Source organism: Peromyscus leucopus, chromosome 15 (assembly GCF_004664715.2).
Source record: "Peromyscus leucopus breed LL Stock chromosome 15, UCI_PerLeu_2.1, whole genome shotgun sequence".
Classification (NCBI taxonomy): Eukaryota; Metazoa; Chordata; class Mammalia; order Rodentia; family Cricetidae; genus Peromyscus; species Peromyscus leucopus.
In genome coordinates, this window is record NC_051076.1 from 53,986,982 (window position 1) to 54,005,545 (window position 18,564).

The window sequence follows — 18,564 nt, forward strand, 5'->3', positions numbered from 1 at the left end:
TCCCCCATCTCCATCTCCATTTGTGTGTGTGTGTGTGTGTGTGTGTGTGTGTGTGTGTGTGTGTAGACACACATTATGACAGAGCTTATGTGGAGGTCAGAGGACAAGCTGAGGGAGCCAGTTCTCTCCTTCCTTCGTATGGACCTTGGGTATCAAGCTCGGTTGTCAGGCTTGGTGGCACATGCCCTTAAGCACTGAGCCACGCCACTAGCTCCTGTATTATTGTCTGAATTAGAACCGTTTCTAAGAACTGTCACTCTGACTCTCCATTTTCCAGGTCTGTGTCATGACTTTTAGAGATGTCCTTCGGATTTACAAGATAGATCGAGGGACTGAAGAGACAACTCAAAGCTCAAAGCACTTGATGTTCTTACCGAGGCCTTGGGTTCAGTTCCCAGCATGACCATGGCAGCCCACAAACACCCATAATTCCGGCTCCTGGGATTCAGTGCCTTCTTCTGGCCTATGAGGTCAGCAGGCACACAGTCATACACATAAAATCAATCTTAAAAAGGAGAAAACACTGTGCACAGATTATTTAGAAGGCAAGGTTAAAGGTTTGAGTCTCTGGCCCTCCTCTCCTGGCTAGCATGGTTGAAATGATGCCACTCTAGTCACCAGTTTCTTTAGATGTTTCCTGCCCAGTATTCACTTCCTTCTGACAACTGTGGTTCCATTCACTCCAGGTTTCACAGGTGGGAATTTGATCTGGGCTTTATCAGCACTGTCTTTGCCTTCACTGATTAGCCAAAGGAGGACTCACAGCCACATCTTCCAGTAAGATTCAAGAACGTTGGTGTGATAAGAAATACTGTCCCTGGAGCTGCTGGGCTGGCAGGTTGCACAGGCCCTGGTGTCTATCTTGGCTCTTGGAGAACAGTGAATCCTGACAACATCATTTGAGGATCTGTACTAGCCACACCTAAAAAGCAGTGATAATTTGTGTGTGTGTGTGTGTGTGTGTGTGTGTGTGTGTGTGTGTGTGTGTGTGTGTGTATTTTTGGCACTTGCATGGAAAGAGGCCAAAGAGTCTTTTTAACAAGTCCCTCCTGTGGTACCCTCTACCCAAACCCAGCAGAAGTGAACTTGTCTCTTAGCACCCTTAGGGTAGTAGAGGCATCTATTGAATGGAGTTTTGACAAGGAGGATTGTCAGAAGGACTGTTGGATAGACGATTGTCTTAGTTACAGCTGCTATTGCTGTGATGAAACACCATGACCAAAAGTAAGATGGCAAGGAAAGGGTTTATTTGGCTTATGCTTCCATATTGTAGCCCAATGTTGAAGGAAGTCAGGACAGGAACTCAGACAGGATAAGAACCTGGAGGCAGGAGCTAATGCAGAGGCCATGGAGGGTTGCTGCTTACTGGCTTGCTCAGCCTGCTTTTTTATAGAATCCAGGACCACCAACCTAGAGGATGGCACCACCCACAATGGGCTGAGCTCTCCTACATCAATCACTGATTAAGAAAATGCCTCACAGGCTTGCCTACAGCCCAACCTCATGGAGGCATTTTCTCAAATGAGGCTCCCTCCTCTCTGATGACTCTAGCTTGTGTCAAGTTGACATAAAACTAGTCAGGACAGCTGTCATATGGACACGGGGCTAGGTGGGAACCCCTAGGGAGTAACTTAAGGTGAGAGGATGCTGAAGCAGGGGTTTGGGGAGAATGGAAAGAGCAGGTGAGAACCACTGGGCGCTGCCTGGTTTGGATTTCGCAGTTAGCGTCATAACTTCACAGCTGCTGAATGTCAGCATCAGGAGAAAGTGTAGGGAGCATCCACTGTCCTTGGGTTTTAGCCTCCCTGTTGCATTATCATCAAAATGAGAACGATAGCGCCGAAATGCTGGAGGTTACCGGAAAGATCAGATTTTTGTGTAAAGAGCTAATCCCTGACAATGACTCTCCACTAGCAGAAATCTGGAGATGGAGAACTCAAGCCTAGGTTGAGGTTTTATGGGTGCTTTTGGTGGGAGGTCTGAGGGAAGTTGCTTGGAGAGGGGCTCCTTGCCCAAATTAAATCATCTCAGGTCCTAAGCGAGCATGGCAGGCAACAGTAGGGAGGGGACAGTCTAGTGGGATGTGGTGTCAGGAAAATAAAATCAAGAAAAACAAGGACATGAAAGGGTAAAGCCCTGGAGTCGGGTGGGGAGGATGAAAGACATTGGGATAGACTGTCATCTCTGATATAAACTATTTGTTAGAGAGAGGGACGGCCACTCCCCGGGGTAAGGGGGGCATGGCAAGAGGCGGGAGCAACACTTGCCAAGCAGCAAAGTGGAATGTGTTGTTCCTGCACGTAGCTCGTCTGTGTCCATTGCTCCGCCTCGACTGGCTTTCGCTGGCAGCCCTGCACAGGCCTGGATTGCAAGCTGCCCCGCAGCCAGTTATCCTGGGAGCAGGTTCTAAAACCACACCCCCACACGCCCACCCTGTCCTTCCTTCCCTTTAGGCCACCCCAACCTAAACAAGACAACCTGGGCAGGGGGGCCACACGCTGATGGAAAAATACACACTTGGCTGGAAAAGGAACTTTATTTGTATGTGTTGAATTCCCGAAGCAGCCGAAGGATAAATAGCTGGTCCTAGCCTCAGCTGTCTGCCCACAAGGTGGGTGGTAAGTAAAATCTGTTCTTATTTAGATAGCTTGTGGGGAGAGGTGAAGAGGGGGACTGGGTGGGGGGCAGCAGGAGAGAGGAACTTGGAATCTGCAATGTTTATATGATCAGTCATGGATGTCATCTCTCCTCTTTAATTAGGGGTTTGGAGTTGAAAACACTGCTCAGTTTGGTTGTCCCAGGAACAAAGCAGACTGGCAAGGAGGCTGAGGACATGGCAGTTCCTCAGGGCTCACCTATGGCTGGATCACTGTCTCCACCCCCCTGCAAGAACTCTACAGATGTCAACTTTGCTGCCCCATGCAGGATGCTTTACAAACATTGTTTCATTCCATGCTCACAACACTCTGAGTTAACTGCCACAATGTGGCTATTTTACAGAAACAAAACCCAAAAAGGAAGGTCTAATATTAAGAGCACACAATTGGTAAGCAGTACCCATCAGAGCTGAAACTGGCTTTTCTTTTTCTCCTTAAAAAAAAAAAAAAAAAATCGGCCGGGCGGTGGTGGTGCACGCCTTTAATCCCAGCACTCGGGAGGCAGAGCCAGGCGGATCTCTGTGAGTTTGAGGCCAGCCTGGGCTACCAAGTGAGTTCCAGGAAAGGTGCAAAGCTACACAGAGAAACCCTGTCTCGAAACCTCCCCCCCCCAAAAAAAAAATCATTAAACTTCTAAAATTTAAATAATAATAATAATAATAATAATAATAAAAAGACTAAAAAGACAAGGTCCTGTAGCCGGCCTTGAAGCTGGCCTCAAATTTGATGTGTAGCCTAGGATAACTCTGAACTACTGATCCTCCTGTCTCCACCTCCTAAGTAGTAACTAGGTCTTGACTTCATCCATGTTTTCAGCCACTTTCCCATCCTTCCCTGACTGAGGAGGGATTTCGACTATTCTAATCTTTGGACATGGTACTTCTCTTCCCTAGCCCAAGTCCTCTATAATCTTGAAAGAGATGGATGGATAGATGACTACCTTCGGCTCTATTTTTTTGTGAGAAGTCCTTGTAGCCACTCTCTCCCCAGTGCATGGAGCCAGACCATAGACACAAACATCCTCTTAGTTAAGCTATGAAGAAAACTAGTTGAGTGACGGGTTATGGGCCAGAGAGTACCTGAGGCTCTAGGGCTGCTTTAGACTGGATGACAACTGAGGCTGCATTTGAGACTATCATGGCAGATGCAGGAGGTGTACAAGCGGGAAGCGGGCAATGAGGATAAAACACGAAGGGTCTTACGGGTCAGGGAAGGAGACTAGTTTTTTGTTGTTATCTTCATTGCAAGTGGAAGCCACTTGGAGGGTCTCAGGAGGGAGGAAGCCAAATCGACTTCTAATTGTCAAGAGATTGTTCTCGCAGCTGAGAGCACCACAGAGTAATAGTGGCAAGGAAACTTGAAGGTGATGGCTCCAGTGCAGGTGGCAGGTGATGGCAGCTTCCACTAGAACGTTGGCAGTGGGAGTGAGGGAACTGGCGGAGCTGACTAGTCTAGGTGATAAACTAGCGTGCAGGGAGTCTTGCTCTGCTTAAGTCACTTGTGCATCTGGTTTAGCCTGAACCAAGCAGCACTGAGCGTTTCCCTGGCACAGGGACTTCTCTTAAGGTCGCCAATGGAAAGGAGAGCTCCGGGGCCTGCTGGATTTGAATAAGAAAGAATGACTGCTTTGACATTCACCTCAGAGAACTTTAAGGATGAACAACCACAGAGAGAGCTGATAGTATGTATGCAAAGCCATGACCTTCACGAAATTGCTGGGCCTCTGAAGCCACCGATCCACCTACCCTACTCCTTTCCATTTAGGAAGGCAATGGATTTCCTCATTGCCAGTCTGCTCTCACTCACTGCTGAAAACCCCCAATTGACATATCAATGGTTATCTAGGAATTCTAAGTCCGCCTAATGAGTTAAGACACAAATCTGGGATAAAATTAATTCCTAGACTTTAAAAAGAGAATAGGAACTGACTCTGAGAAGTGGGTTCATTCGGTAAGGGGGGCTGGAGAGATGGCTCAGTGGTTGAGTATTTACTGCACTTGAGGAGGATGTGGTTTGGGTTCCCAGCACTCACACAGCAGTTCACAACCATCTGTAACTCCAGTTCCAGGGGATCTGATGCCTTTTGGGTTCCTGCATGCATCAGGTGCACACCCACCCACCCATGCACAAACACGTGTACATATAATTAAATATTTTTAAAAAAGAATTCTGTAAAGATAGGTGATCTAACTCAGCAATACAGCTTCCGCTTGCCATATGCAAGGCCCTAAGTTGAATCCCAGCACTGAAAAATAAATCTGTAGAAGTTAGAAATTTACATTTTCCAGTAAATACAACCTGTCACTAATGAAGTAGATAAATCCACATTTATCTTCTTTGTATGAGTCCAGCACATGAACAGCAGCAGCAGACTGCTCCTGAGTGACAGTGTAAGAACACCCTTCACAGCAGATGCAGAACACACTTACTCACAGATGCACTGTATGTATGTGGCATCTCCCTTGTGTATAAAACCATCACTGCTACATTGGGATACAGAGACAGACATACAGAGTCTTTCTGTCTAGGCAGCTCCAGCCTCTACATTCCTCAAAGTCTCTCACACAGTACAGCTACCAACTGACTTATATTCCAATATGCCCTCTCTATCATTTAACTGGATAACAGGATTGGGAGGTTAACTGGCCAGTTAACATCCCAAATCCACCATAAGACAAGTGTATTATGAAATCACAAAGGGGATTTAAGTTTGGCAACTAATTATTCAGAACAATATTTGTTATGGGTCAAGCACGGTGGTATATGCCGATAATTCCAGTACTTGGGAGGCAGGGACACTCCTCCGTGCATCTGAGGTTGAAGAAATGAAAGTTACACTACAGTAATTCCGACCAGTTATATAAATCACAAAGTGAAAGCTGAAAACAATTACACACTGACAAAGTGTACACCGCCTTATTCCCCAGTGTTAAGGCTTCTGAAAGACTACACTCCCCATGGCCTGAGGGTAATGATTTTTAACAGCTATTTTCATCTATTCAAACATTCTGTGTCTCTAGTGATGGTAAGCTGACAAAATATTTTAACATTCTGATCACATAGCACTACAACCAGTTCACTCCCAGACACACATTTAGGATAAACACATACTTAACATTAAGTATTATTTATTTTTCAAGTTTAAAAGTTTTCAAAATACATATGTACAAGATAAATAAAACAAAGTATCCTTAAAGAATCACTGCATAGCACAATGTGTAAACATACAAGGTCTTTTATAAGGATACAAACATTATGTCATCAAACACAAAGAAAAACATTCAAGAAAAGCAAGCAAAAGAGACCACCTTGTCACAGACTACATTAACTAAGAGGGACCAGGACAAACTCTCTGAACATCAGGGTGAAATTTCTTATCTATGCCTCCCAGTGGCCTGGCTTTCCTTTTCTGTGTGCAGTTGCCTTCCTCAGAGTCACCGACCTCTGAGGAGTCTTCTAGCACCTCTTCATCAGCCTAAAAGGAGAAAGGAGTGATCACAACATTCTCACTAATGTTAATGGGGAAAAAAAGCCAAAGCTCTGTAGTGCCATTTCCTGATATTCTTTAAGATTTTAGTGTGCATATATTTCCTCCAAAAGCATCTTCATCAATTTTTCTTACTTTATTTTTTCACTTCAAACTTTATCAATTCAAAAAACTAGACATAATGATGTATGCCTATAACAATCGAGAGGCTAAGGTAAGAGAACAACAAAAGTTTCAGGCTAGTCTGGACTACACAGTAAGTTCAAGTCAGCTAGGGCTATATGAATCCTGCCTCAAAAACAAAAACAAAAAAACAAACAAACAAACAAAAAAAAACAAAACAAAACAAAGCACTCTATCAACTTGAACACCCCCCTTTCCATGAATGGTCCCATAAGAAATAAAAGTTTCCCTCCTAACCCTACTTTCTCACTGTTTTTGTAACTAGTCTCTGGCTCAATTTATAAAAATATTAAAAATGACAGATCAGAACAAAAATGAATGAGTCCCCTTCCCTCTATCCCTGCTACTCACAAGAACATAAAAACATCAAGCGGATGCTGCCTGCCTGCCCTCTAGTGTTGCCAACGGATGACAACTCTTAGGAACTGGGCCAACTGTTAGCTGAGCATCTAAGCATTTTGCTGACTAATTTTTAGATGGCCACAACAGGAGAAAGAATCCAACTAGCTGTTCTAGAGTATAGCATGAATTTAGAAAATTTAATAAATATTATTTAGACATGTACTCTATGTTTATTTATAAGTACTTGATCTGGGATACAAATCTATGTATATATTTTTAAAAGATATATTTATTTTTAATTATGTGCCTATGTGTGTGGGTTTCTGCACATGTGAGTGCAGGTACCTGTGGAATCCAGAAGAGAGTGTCAGATCCCTAAGAGCTGGAGATACAGGCAGTTGTGAGCCTCCTGACAGGGATGGTGAATTAGGGTCCTCAAAAGAGGATTATGCCCTCTTAACTACTAAGATGTCTCCCCAGCCCCGGCATACACTATATATAACATGTATAGATACATACATATGTGTACATGTGTAAATAATATATTTTATTAATTCTTTGAGAATTCCATACAATGTATTTTGATGATATTCACTCCCTACTTCTCCCCCGAATTCCTCCCAGATCCATCCCCCATCTTTCTCCAACATTGTGCCCTCTTTTTATTTTTAATTAAAAAATTTTTTTTGAGACAGGATCTCATTATGTATTCCTGGCTGGCCTGGAACTTACTATGTACTCACTATGCAGCTCAAGCTGGCCTCAAACTCACAAGAGATCTGCCTGCCTCTGACTCCTAAGTGCTGAGATTAAAAGCATGTACCACCATACTGGGTCTTAGAATGTTTTTGTTTTATTTGTTTTGAAATATAACCCACCAAGTCCAATTTGTACTACCCATATACTCATGGGTATGGGGTCACCCACCAGAGCATGGTTAACCTATGAGAGGCCTTCAAGAAAAGTAATCCTCCACCCCCAGAGCTATCAGCTGTCAACTGTTATCAATTTTATTAGTGCCCCAGTCAAGGATGGGAAGCTCACTAGCCCTTCCTCTCTCCACAGATACAATAATTGAACTAGTAATAGCAAATATCATACCTTTTGTTTCTGTCTTGCATGAGTCTCTGTCCACTGCCTGGCATTCTTGAGAAAAGCTATCTTATTATATTTAAATTCTGAGGACTGAAATGAAATCAGAGTTAAAACAGAGAAACAGTGATATGCTTTGATAAGCTCCAGCTGCTGAAGTATTAGAGGTACAGATAAAGGAGGCTATATGCTACCAACGAAACGGGGATACGTACAATGTCAGCCATTAGTGGGTCATCAGGATTGGGTTCTGCCATGAGCAGCTGAATAGAGGTCAATACAGTAGCGATGTTGAGGGATGGTCTCCATGCACCCTATATACAAATGAACAATTGGTTTTGTATTAGAATGGGGCATTGTTGAGCCAGGCATGGTGAGTCATGCTAGTAGAGGCAGGAGGACCAGGTTTAAGGCCATCCTTGTCTATACGACACACTGTCTCAAAAGATAAAGAATGTGAAACTGTACGTGTGTATACACACACACACACACACACACACACACACACACACACACACACACACACACACTTTCTGTTTGTCTGTCTGAGTCAGGGTTTCATGTAATCCAGGCTGGTTTTGAGCTTGCTATGTCATTAAGCATGACAGGGTTTAGCTTTGGAGCCTGTCCTAGAACTTGCTCTGTAAAACCAGGCTGGTTTCAAACTCAGAGATCCACCTGCCTCTGTCTCCTGAGTGCTTGGTTAAAGGCGTGCTCCATTGCCGACTGGCAAGGATGACCTTTTAATTCCTGATCCTCCTGCTTCCCTCTTTCAAGTGCCAAGAAAACTGTTGGCACTCTCTAAAGAGTCAATTCTTTAACCCCTACTCACTTTTGGTGGCAATTTGAGAACATCTAGACAAATCCTTCCATTAGAATCAATGTTTGGATGATAAATTGGAGTCAGAAATCTGATCTGTGGTGGTTCAAATGGGTACCTGTGAATGTATAGGAACAGGAAGTGATTACAGGCATGCACCACCATACTGGGCCTTAATTTATTTTTTTTAATATAACTCGCCAAATCCAATTAACTGCCCATATACTCGTGGGTGTGGAGCCATCCACCAGGGGATGGTTAACCTATGAGAGGCCTTCAAGAAAACTGACTCTCCATTCCCCGGGAGCTACCAACTGTTATCATTTTATTAGCACCTCAGGGGTGAGGGCTCATTCTACATTTTAAATAGTTTCTTGGTCACTAGTAGCTATATAAAATAATGACGGAATCAGAAACATGTCAGAAAAACAGCATTTGGAAGGCAAATCTTTCCCAAATCACCAACAATTAAAACGTTGAAATAATGGTACAGAAAACATTCGGGAATCCACCACTTTCTAACACTACCAAGTGTCTTCTAAAAGTAAGGACACTGTCCTACTGCATTACCATTATATCTGTAAAACATTTTTAAAAGTAATTCCCTAGTTATCATAAAAGGATTTATTTATTTTTAATCTGTGTGATTGCCTGCACATATGTGTGCCTGTACACCATGTACATGCCTGGTACTCAGAGGCCAGTGGAGGATGTAGGATCCCCTGGAACTGGGGTTATAGGTGGTTGTGAGCTGCCATGTGAGTGCTGAGAACTGAACCTAGATCCTCTGTGAGAGCGGCCACTAAGCTGCCTCTTCAGTCTCCAAATATTTTTACAGCTGTGCTTTACAAACAAGCTCCAACTAGACTTACACATTACATTTAGTTATCATATCTCCTTAGTGACACACAAACCTTCCAAAATTCCCAGTCTATTTTCAGAATTGATGTGTGACACAATTCAGCTACTCTTCAGGGTGTGACAAGCTTGGCCAGGACCCAACCTGATAGACAGATGTCCAGTTTCAATAGTTAAGATACTCATTTCTCCTTCTTCAGTCTCCACACAGAGCTGACAGGAGACTTGACTGAAGGGCCTAACCTTGAGGTGGAAAACACAATAGTGGTCGCCAAGTGTCGGTGTCAGGGAGGACTCGGGGTGGATTTTTAACGGGTCTGAAGTTACAGTTGGGAAGATGAAAAAGTTCTGGAGATAATAGTAATAGTTGCACAACAGTATGAAAATGTATGCTTAATGTTTACAAGAGTCAATTTTATGTTATATAAAATATATATTCACCACAATTTTTGGAGGGGTGGAGATCAGTTATGATTAGTCCATTATTTTAGAGAAGGAAACCAAACTCTGGAGAGACAAAAACAACTTAGCACATCAAGTCATGTATGACTAGGATAACACACTAATGCTCTAAATACTATTCTGTTCTGTCTTCCAATGGCTGCACCTTACCACAGAAGCTGACTCTAACTCGTACTCACCTCTCAGGAAGGGTAACTTCCAGTGTGAAAACACCTTTCTCATAAGGTGTGTTGGCTCCACCTAATATTTCTTGAGAAAAGAAAGGAAGGAAGAAAAGTTAAAAGGGAACCAGATGATTTGAATTAACCATTTGGAGAGTTGAGGATATAACTCAGTAGAGTGCTTGCCTAGCGTACATAAATCCCTAAATTCAACAAGAAACAAAAAATGAACCACAAATGCTGGCATAGGTTGAAATTTTAGTACTCCAGAGGTGGAGACGGGGGGGGGTGCGGGGTGCGGGAAGTTAGAAAGTCAAGGTCATCCTTGGTTATATAGCAAGTTTGAGGCCAACCTGGGCTACATGAGACTCTTTCTCAAAAGGGGACACAAGCAGCAACAGAAACTGTATCAAATGAACCTCTTAAGGCCTGTAGTTCTGGATGCGGGGCTGGAGAGATGGCTCAGCAGATAGAGTGCTTGCTCTTCTTCCAGAGGACCAGAGTCCAATCTCGGCACTCTAGCAGTCAGTTACGACTAGTGCCTGTAACTCCAACTCAAGAGGATCTGATGCCCTCTTCTGGCTCCTTCAGGCACCTGTACACATGTGCCCGTGATTAAAAAAAGAAAAGGAACTGGGTGTAGGACAGTAATTCAATTAGGGCTTTAACTGAGTCTCCATGCAGTGTCTCCTGTCTGCTACCTGGCCTCAAACACTGCTGCACAGCTAATACTTAAACTTGCTTGTTTTAACAAACAAACAAACAATTCTTTTGTGTGTGTACACACAATGCCACGGCATGTACATGGAGGTCAGAGGACAACTTACAGGAGTTGGTTCTCTCCTTCCACAAGGAGATGGATCCTAGAGATGAAGTTTGAGTTGTTAGGCTTGATGGCAAGTGCCCTTACTCACAGTCATCTCACTGTCCCCGCCCTCCAACCCACAACAAAATCTTTACTGAGACAAGATCTCAGTCTGGAGCCTAGGTAGCTTCAAACTTGAAGCCATCCGCTCTCTCTTGCCTCAGCCTCCAGAATCCTGGGATTAGACATGTGCCACTAATGTCAGCTGACGACCTTCGTCACACACCAGTAAAAGATATAAGCAGTCAAAGACCTTATGAAAGCAGACCAACTAAGAAAGAAAGATGGCGGGCCTTCCCCTTCCCACTCCTTACGTTCAACTATACCAACGGGTGCATCTTAGGACAATCTCCAATAAGGCCACAGCCACCATCACAGGCCTGATAGGATACCTACGAGCTCGCAAATCATCCACTCGGTCCTTTTCCTGCCAGCACGTGATGCCTGGGGGAGGGTCTACAGCTAACATATGCAGTTCTTTCTTCAGCCGTGAAGCTCTCTGCATGATCTCAAGTAAAAGGAAGCACGAACAGTTCACTGCTCCACACGAAGGGCTTGTGGGGGTGTACTGGAAAAGAAAAGAAGCAACCATGAAACGGCCACAAAGACTAGCATTTTCAGCACGGCTTCAGTTTAATGAGGAACAGATTCTTAGTGCTTTCTTGTCACAAAGGGAGCCTGACTTTTCCATTTCTGCATGAACTTTTACAAATAATAATAATTTAAAAAGTTTAAAATGAATGTCTGCTTCCATGAATAAAGTATAAAGTCATGAGGATAGAGCCTGGGTCTAACTCTGCTCTCAAATGTATCCTAAGCATGCCTGGGCAGAGAGGGACTGGGTAGCTGTACGCAGTCTATATGCCGTGTGTGAGTGAGAAGAATGCAGCCAACATTCGGAGACACTTGTAGGCTAGTGTTTCAGTGTCCGACGTTCTCTCTGTGTATTATGGACTCTACAGTTCCCTAATTCTTCAGGGAACTCACTCTATCAATTAACCCACCTCACTCTAATCTTTCTCTGTCATCAACATCCAAATATGCTCAAAGTCTCTCTCACCTAAAATAACATCCAAACACATCCACTCAACTAGTAACCACCTAAAGGACACCATTATTTTGATTACATTACAAATATAAACTCACACATTATAGCTTATTTTGCTACAAATTAGATGAACACATCTTTCTTTTCCTTGCAGTGCTGGGGTATGAACCAAGAGTTCATAAGTTGTACTCAGCCTTTTGTTTGTTTTTAATTTTGAGCCTTAGTTGCCCAGGCTGATCTTAAGCTCACTTTAGGAGACCCTTAAACCTGTGATTTTCCTACCTCAGCCTACACCAGGTCCAGCTAATGAATTTTTTTTTTCTTGTTTGTTTTTTTTTTTTTGAGACAGGTATGTAGCTCTGGCTGTTCTGGAACTCAGAGATCTGCCTGCCTCTGCCTCTGGAGTGCTGGGATTAAAGGTGTGCACCACCACCACCTGGTTTATGAATATATTCTTTTTTTTTTTTCTTCTGGTTTGTCGAGACAGGGTTTCTCTGTGTAGCTTTGCACCTTTCCTGGATCTCGCTCTGCAGACCAGGCTGGCCTCGAACTCACAAAGATCCGCCTGCCTCTGCCTCCTGAGTGCTGGGATTAAAGACATGCACCACCACCACCCGGCATGAATATACTCTTAATGTTAATCTATTTAAAAAAATTTCCATACTCTCACATTTGAAGATATTTTCCTACATATTCTTTTTTTTTTAAGATTTATTTATGTATTTATTATGTATACAGTGTTCTGTCTGCATGTATCCCTAGATCTCATTACAGATGGTTGTGAGCTACCATGTGGGTGCTGGGAATTGAACTCAGGACCTTTGGAAGAACAGCCAGTGCTCTTAACCTCTGAGCCATCTCTCCAGCCCCCCTACATATTCTTTAAGTTTAAAAAACATAACTTTTGGGCTGGCGAGATGGCTCATGGGCTATAGTCACTTGTTGCTTTGCCAGAGGACCTGGGTTTGGTTTCCAGCATCCATGTGGCAGCTCACAACCATCTCTAACACCTTGGGCACCAGGCATGCATGTGGTACACAGCCACACATTCAGGAAAAACATCCAAACACATAAATTAAAAATAAAATTTTGATATTTATATTTAAATCTTTCAGTTACCAGTAATTGTTTTTTGTGCATAGTAAGAGGTAGAAGATCCAATTTTAATCCCCCCCAAGAATAGCCAATTTAAAAAGCACTATTTAAAAAAAGAAAAAAAAAAAAAAAAGGAAACTCCACCCTTCTAATATTACCATGAATTCATTTCCAAACACGTGTGGATCTGTTTTGAGTCTTCTAAATTTGTTCCACTCACATCTGGAATATTCTGAATCAAAACGCACTGTTCCAGTTACTACAGCTTATTTTTCATCTTTTATTTAAATTGTTTTTAGTTCAGAGGCTGGGGATGTAGAACACTTGCCTAGTATGAGCAAGACCCTGCACTACTAAAGGTATGTGTGAGGAGTGGAAGAAGGCTACACAGCAGAACAATCATCAAGTAAGTATTGCACATATTAGGCTGGGCATGGCTGGCACACATCTGTAATCTCAATAATTGGGAGGCTGAGGCAGGAAGCCCATCCTGGGCTAGGTAGTCTGAGGCCAGTGTTGGGTATATGAGACCCTGTCTCAAACAAACAAAGCTATGTTCTGGTCCTGTGTGGTCCGTCACACTTGTAATTAGAGCACTAAGCAAAGTGAAGTAGGAGGATTACTCTGGGTCTGAGGTCAGCCTGGGCGATGTGTGCGATCCTCTGTCTTAGGAACTTTTCCCTTGCTGTGTCAGAACACCAGACAACAGCAACTCAAGAAAAGGAAGTGTGTATTTTGGCTCACAGCGTGAGGATACGGTCCAGGGTGGTGCGGACTGCACCTCTGCAGGAACAGGAGGCAGCTGGTCACCCTGCTCCTGCTTCCATAGTCAGGAAGCAGACGTAAAAGCTGGCACTCACCTCAGTGCCTGGGACCCCTGTCCACAGAATGATCCACCCATATTTATGGTTGGTCTTCTCGCCTCAATTAACCAATTAAGAAATGCCCTTATAGACATGCCCAAGGTCTGTCTCCTAGCTGATTCTAGATCCTATAATTAAGTTGACAATATTAACCATCTCACCCTATCTCAAAACAAAAATCCCTCTATTTTTTACTTATTCCTTACTAGTATACATAAACATAATTGATTTTAACTAAAACCTTAATTCTGAAGTTGAATCCACTTGAAGTTAAGAAGAGAGATGGTAATCCTAATAGTAAGATCCATGTAAGTTTAGTTCTAATTCATTTCCTGTCTTCCGTTTTGTAGATAACTCCCATCTTGACTAGAACTGATACCTGATATTCTTTTCTGATTTCCAGTCTCAAAGGGAAAGCTTTCAACACTGCACTCAAGGATCCAATTGGCACATCATTTTCTTCTAATTTTGTCCTTACCAGTTTGCTATGCTATGCTAGTCTCCTAAAATGAGTTAAGGAATATTGTCACATTTAATATATTGATAGTCTAGGAAATGGTTGTTTGGCAAAATTACATCTTGTCCTGGTGTTAACTTTTTGAGAAAATTAAATTTTAATTTAGACCCGTTTAAAAATATTGAAAGTTGCGGGTGGTGGTGGTGCATGCCTTTAATCCCAGCACTCAGGAGGCAGAGCCAGGAGGATCTCTGTGAGTTCAAGGCCAGCCTGGGTTACAGAGTGAGTTCCAGGAAAGGCTCCAAAGTTCCACAGAGAAACTGTGTCTCGAAAAACAAAACAAAACAAAACAAAACAAAAAGAATTATTCAAGTTTTCAACCAATTTTGACAAATTAAAATTTTCTACAAAGCATGATGGTGCACACCTTTAATCTCAGCGCTCAGGAGGCAGAAGCTGATAGATCTCTGAGTTTGAGGTAACTTAGTCTACACAAGACGTACCAGGCCATCTAGAGCTACAAAGTGAGACCCTACAGATGATAAATTTTAAATAATTTATTTAATGCTCATTTTAAAATTACTTGTTAAAAAAATACTGTTTTAGCCAAACAAATCTAGATGACATTTACTTGTGATCCTAGCATTTGGGAGCCTGAGATAGGAGTTTGAGACTAACCTGGGCTAGACCATCTTCTTTGCCTTTCCTTATTTTTTCCAGGCATGTATCAATTCTATTCATCTTTAGAAAAAACATTAAATACTTCTCTGTTGAAATGTATTTTAATGCCAACAGTTTCTGTTCCTATCTTTATCACTGACATCTCTGTACTTTCTTAGTTTTCTTTTTCAGATTAAGATCATTTTCCTCCTTTTCAGGTAACTCCCCAGTCACCCACCTCATCCTCTCATTGTTTTGAGACAGAACCTCATGTATCCCAAGCTGTTTAAAACTTGCTATGTAGCTGAGGATGACTTTGAACTTCTGATCCCCCTCTCTAAGTGTCAGGATTACTGGTGTATATAACCATATCCAATTTACATGGCAATGGAGATGGATATTTGGCAAGTACTCTACCAACTGGACTATATCATCAGTTTTCAAATTTTCTCTTTAAATGTAAGCATGTAAGGCTATATGCTTTCCAATTTATATTTCATCCCCTGAAACTGTGATATAAAGAACATTCTTCTATCCTTGATATTCCAGGCTGGCCTAGAAGTCTCTATGTATATAGCCCATGCTGGTTCCATATCCTTCTGCCTCCGCACCCCATATGCTAGAAATCACAGGCATGTGCCATCACACCCAGTCGTGTTAACGGTTTCTAACATGTTATTTATATCCTTTAAAATTGTTGGGGCTTGCTCAGCATGTCCTATGTGCACTTAAAAAGAATATCAAAGTTAGGGAGACAGTTCAGTTGGTAAAATGCTTGACATATATTTTGAGGACCTGAGTTTAATTCAAGAACTCACACAAAAAGTGGGGTGTGGTAGTGCAATAAGTATAATCTCAGCACTTGGTTGGGGGAAAGAGAAGAGAAAAATAACTTTTATAAGTTATCCTCTGATCTTCTCACATATGCTATGGTACACACATGCGCACATGTGCGCAGAATAAATGTAAGAATGAAAATAAAAATTTGTATTGATCATAATACACAAAAATAAAATTATTTAATGCCAAAAAAGATACCTCTTCAGCAACTTAAAAAAATAGTTTAGCTAGTTGTGGTGACAGAGATCTGTAATCTTATTGCTTGGGAGACAGAAGCAGGAGGATTACTGAAATTCCAGACTAGCTAGGGATACATAAAAGATCCAGTCTCAAATAAAACAAGGGGGGTGTGGGTGGGGGACATCGATGGGTACGGGAGTGATGGACAACTGGATAGGAGTAGTTCAGGGATTAAGAGCACTTGTTGCTTCCACAGATGACCCGGGTTTGATTCCCAGCACCCACACAGTGGCTTACCACCACCCATAACCTCAAACCCAACGGCATGCATGTGCTGAAAATAAGTGCATATATGCAAAACATGTATACACACTAAGTAAAAATAAAAGTAACCGGTCCTCTGACTCCCTATCCATACAACGGGAAAACCTCAGATTAACGTGATTTCACTCTTGAGTTACACTATTTCGTATCTTAATTCTATCATTGGCTTTCTTTCTTTTTTTTTTTTTCTTTTTTTTAAAGACAGGGTTTCTCTTTGTAGCCCTGGCTGTCCTCGAAACTCAAGAGATCAGCCTGCCTCTGAGTGCTGAGATTAAAGGCATGTGCCACCAAGCCCAGCCTCTATCATTTTCTTTAAGCCCAACGAAGCATTGCTAGTTTATACAGTAAATGTGAAGAACTATTTTCAGTAAAACAAAACAAAACAAAAACCTTCCAAATATGGGGGACTGGCAAAACAGGTCAGCAGGTAAAGGTGCTTGCTGCATAGGTCTGACAACTTGATTTCAATCCAGTAGTCCACAGTGGGATAGAATAGTCTCCTCAAAGTTGGCTTTTGATAATCAATTACAATAAAACTCTATCTACAATTATAAACTGTATCTTTGTAGAAAAAGAGAACACGGTGAAAAAGCATGCTAATTGGATTAGAATGAAAAAAAAATTAAGGAGCCAGGCGGTGGTGGCACACGCCTTTAATCCCAGCACTTGGGAGGCAGAGGCAGGTGGATCTCTGTGAGTTATCTCTGTGAGTTCGAGGCCAGCCTAGGTTACAGAGCCAGTTCCAGGAAAGGTGCCAAGCTACACAGAGAAACCCTGTTTCGAAAAACCAAAAAAGAAAAAAAAAAAAAAAAAAAAAAAAAAAGGCAAGTTTTCTCAAAGAAGCAACCAGACTCTTCATGTTAACACAACTTGGGTATACAAAGTCCTCTGAGGGCTGGAGAGTGAGTTTAGCTGTTAAGAGCACTGGGTGCTCTTCTAGAGGACCCAGGTTCAATTCCCAACACCCACATGACAGCTTATAACTGTCAGTAACTCCACACACTCTTCTGGCCTCTGTGGGCACGTGGTGGACATACACACATGCAGACAAACACTCATCCACATGAATAAAAGTAAATAATTTTTTTAAAAAAAGTCCTTTGGCTTAAAAGCCATCTGTTACCGTGTATTTCCTGAATATAAAGGTTCTTTACAGAGCCATGGCTTGGTGGAATAGACACTGGAGGTGCCTGGGCAGGAAGTCTATTCCAGGCCAGCCTGGGTTACAGCGATACCTGTCTCAAAAACAGCAAAACAAAATTCCCAAATAACCATAACAAAAAAGTTCCTTACACTCTGGCTCCAACAGGTGTTTTATTTTTTTTCTTTTTGTTTGTTTGTTTGTTGTTGTTTTCGAGACAGGGTTTCTCTGTGTAACAGTCCTGGCTGCCCTAGAACTCACTCTGTAGACCAGGCTGACCTTGAACTCACTGAGATCCACCTGCCTCTGCCTCCCAAGTGCTGGGATTAAAGGCGTGCGCCACCACAGCCCGGCGTGTTTCAATTTTTTTTTTTTTTTAAACCGGTGTTTTTGGCCTCTTTTCCAGTAATTACTTCCCACAAACGTACGCGTACCCTGCACGGACTAGTCACAAATTCTTTCACACCTAGGTGTGCGTCCACAGCAAAGGACAATTCCATCTCTGCAGTAGCACACCCCAATCTTTCCACCCTCTGTGCTTCTTCATAAATCTGCAGCCCGTACGACTGATTCACCTCAGATTCCGGAGCGCCGGCGTTTTGTTTTGTCCCCCAGGCCTGCGGTAAATAATCAACGAAGAGAACTTGGCGAGGTGGCAGATGCTGGAGGGAGGACGGCGACGCGGCTTTGGAACGCACAGAGCGGATCTCTCTCCGCGCGGTGCTCCTCCCCGGGCGGCTCGGGTAGAAACGGGGGTCACAGACTCCCTGTGACCGCGGGGTACGCTCTCTCCGGCCGCAAACGCAGCACTGGTGAGCAGCTCAGCTCCGCTTGCCACCGGGGGCGTCTGCCGGGTCCACGCTGAGGCGGGAGACCGTTGAAATGACTCCACCCCCGTCCAAGAAATGACTGTGATTGGTCCGCAGCCATCCCGGCAGAGGCGCGCGCACGCCTATTGGCCAGCGCTCCGAGCCCTGCGCCCGCTCACGCGGGGTTCAAATTGGTGCGCGCGCACCCGGACCCGGCGTC

The 18,564-nt window shown here is 43.1% G+C and overlaps 1 protein-coding gene across 2 annotated transcripts; it reads right to left on the bottom strand.

The window, feature by feature from the left end:
- Positions 1-5,768: 5,768 nt before the first annotated feature.
- Positions 5,769-18,426, bottom strand: Ube2t (ubiquitin conjugating enzyme E2 T). Of its 2 annotated transcripts, XM_028876635.2 has the most exons (7): positions 18,111-18,426; positions 11,324-11,495; positions 10,081-10,150; positions 8,594-8,699; positions 7,977-8,075; positions 7,771-7,854; positions 5,769-6,132 (listed from the first exon to the last, which is right to left on the bottom strand). In XM_028876635.2, the coding sequence occupies exons 2-7, from the start codon at positions 11,430-11,432 to the stop codon at positions 5,986-5,988; spliced, it is 615 nt and encodes a 204-aa protein (XP_028732468.1). In that variant the 5' UTR covers positions 11,433-11,495; positions 18,111-18,426; the 3' UTR covers positions 5,769-5,985. The 2 variants fall into 2 exon arrangements, with proteins under 2 accessions (XP_028732468.1, XP_037067287.1); XM_037211392.1 differs by lacking the exon at positions 18,111-18,426 and having other exon boundaries at positions 11,320-11,428.
- Between the last annotated feature and the right edge of the window lie 138 nt (positions 18,427-18,564).

What these genes read in the sequence shown, in the direction of transcription:
- Ube2t (XM_028876635.2), bottom strand. Translation starts at nt 11,432, where the DNA reads ATGCAGAGAGCTTCACGGCTGAAGAAAGAACTGCATATGTTAGCTGTA. An exon ending in TTCTCAAATTGCCACCAAAA is followed by an intron (nt 8,076 to 8,593) that starts GTGAGTAGGGGT and finishes ATTTGTATATAG; the next exon opens with GGTGCATGGAGACCATCCCT. An exon ending in ACCCACTAATGGCTGACATT is followed by an intron (nt 7,855 to 7,976) that starts GTACGTATCCCC and finishes ATTTCATTTCAG; the next exon opens with TCCTCAGAATTTAAATATAA.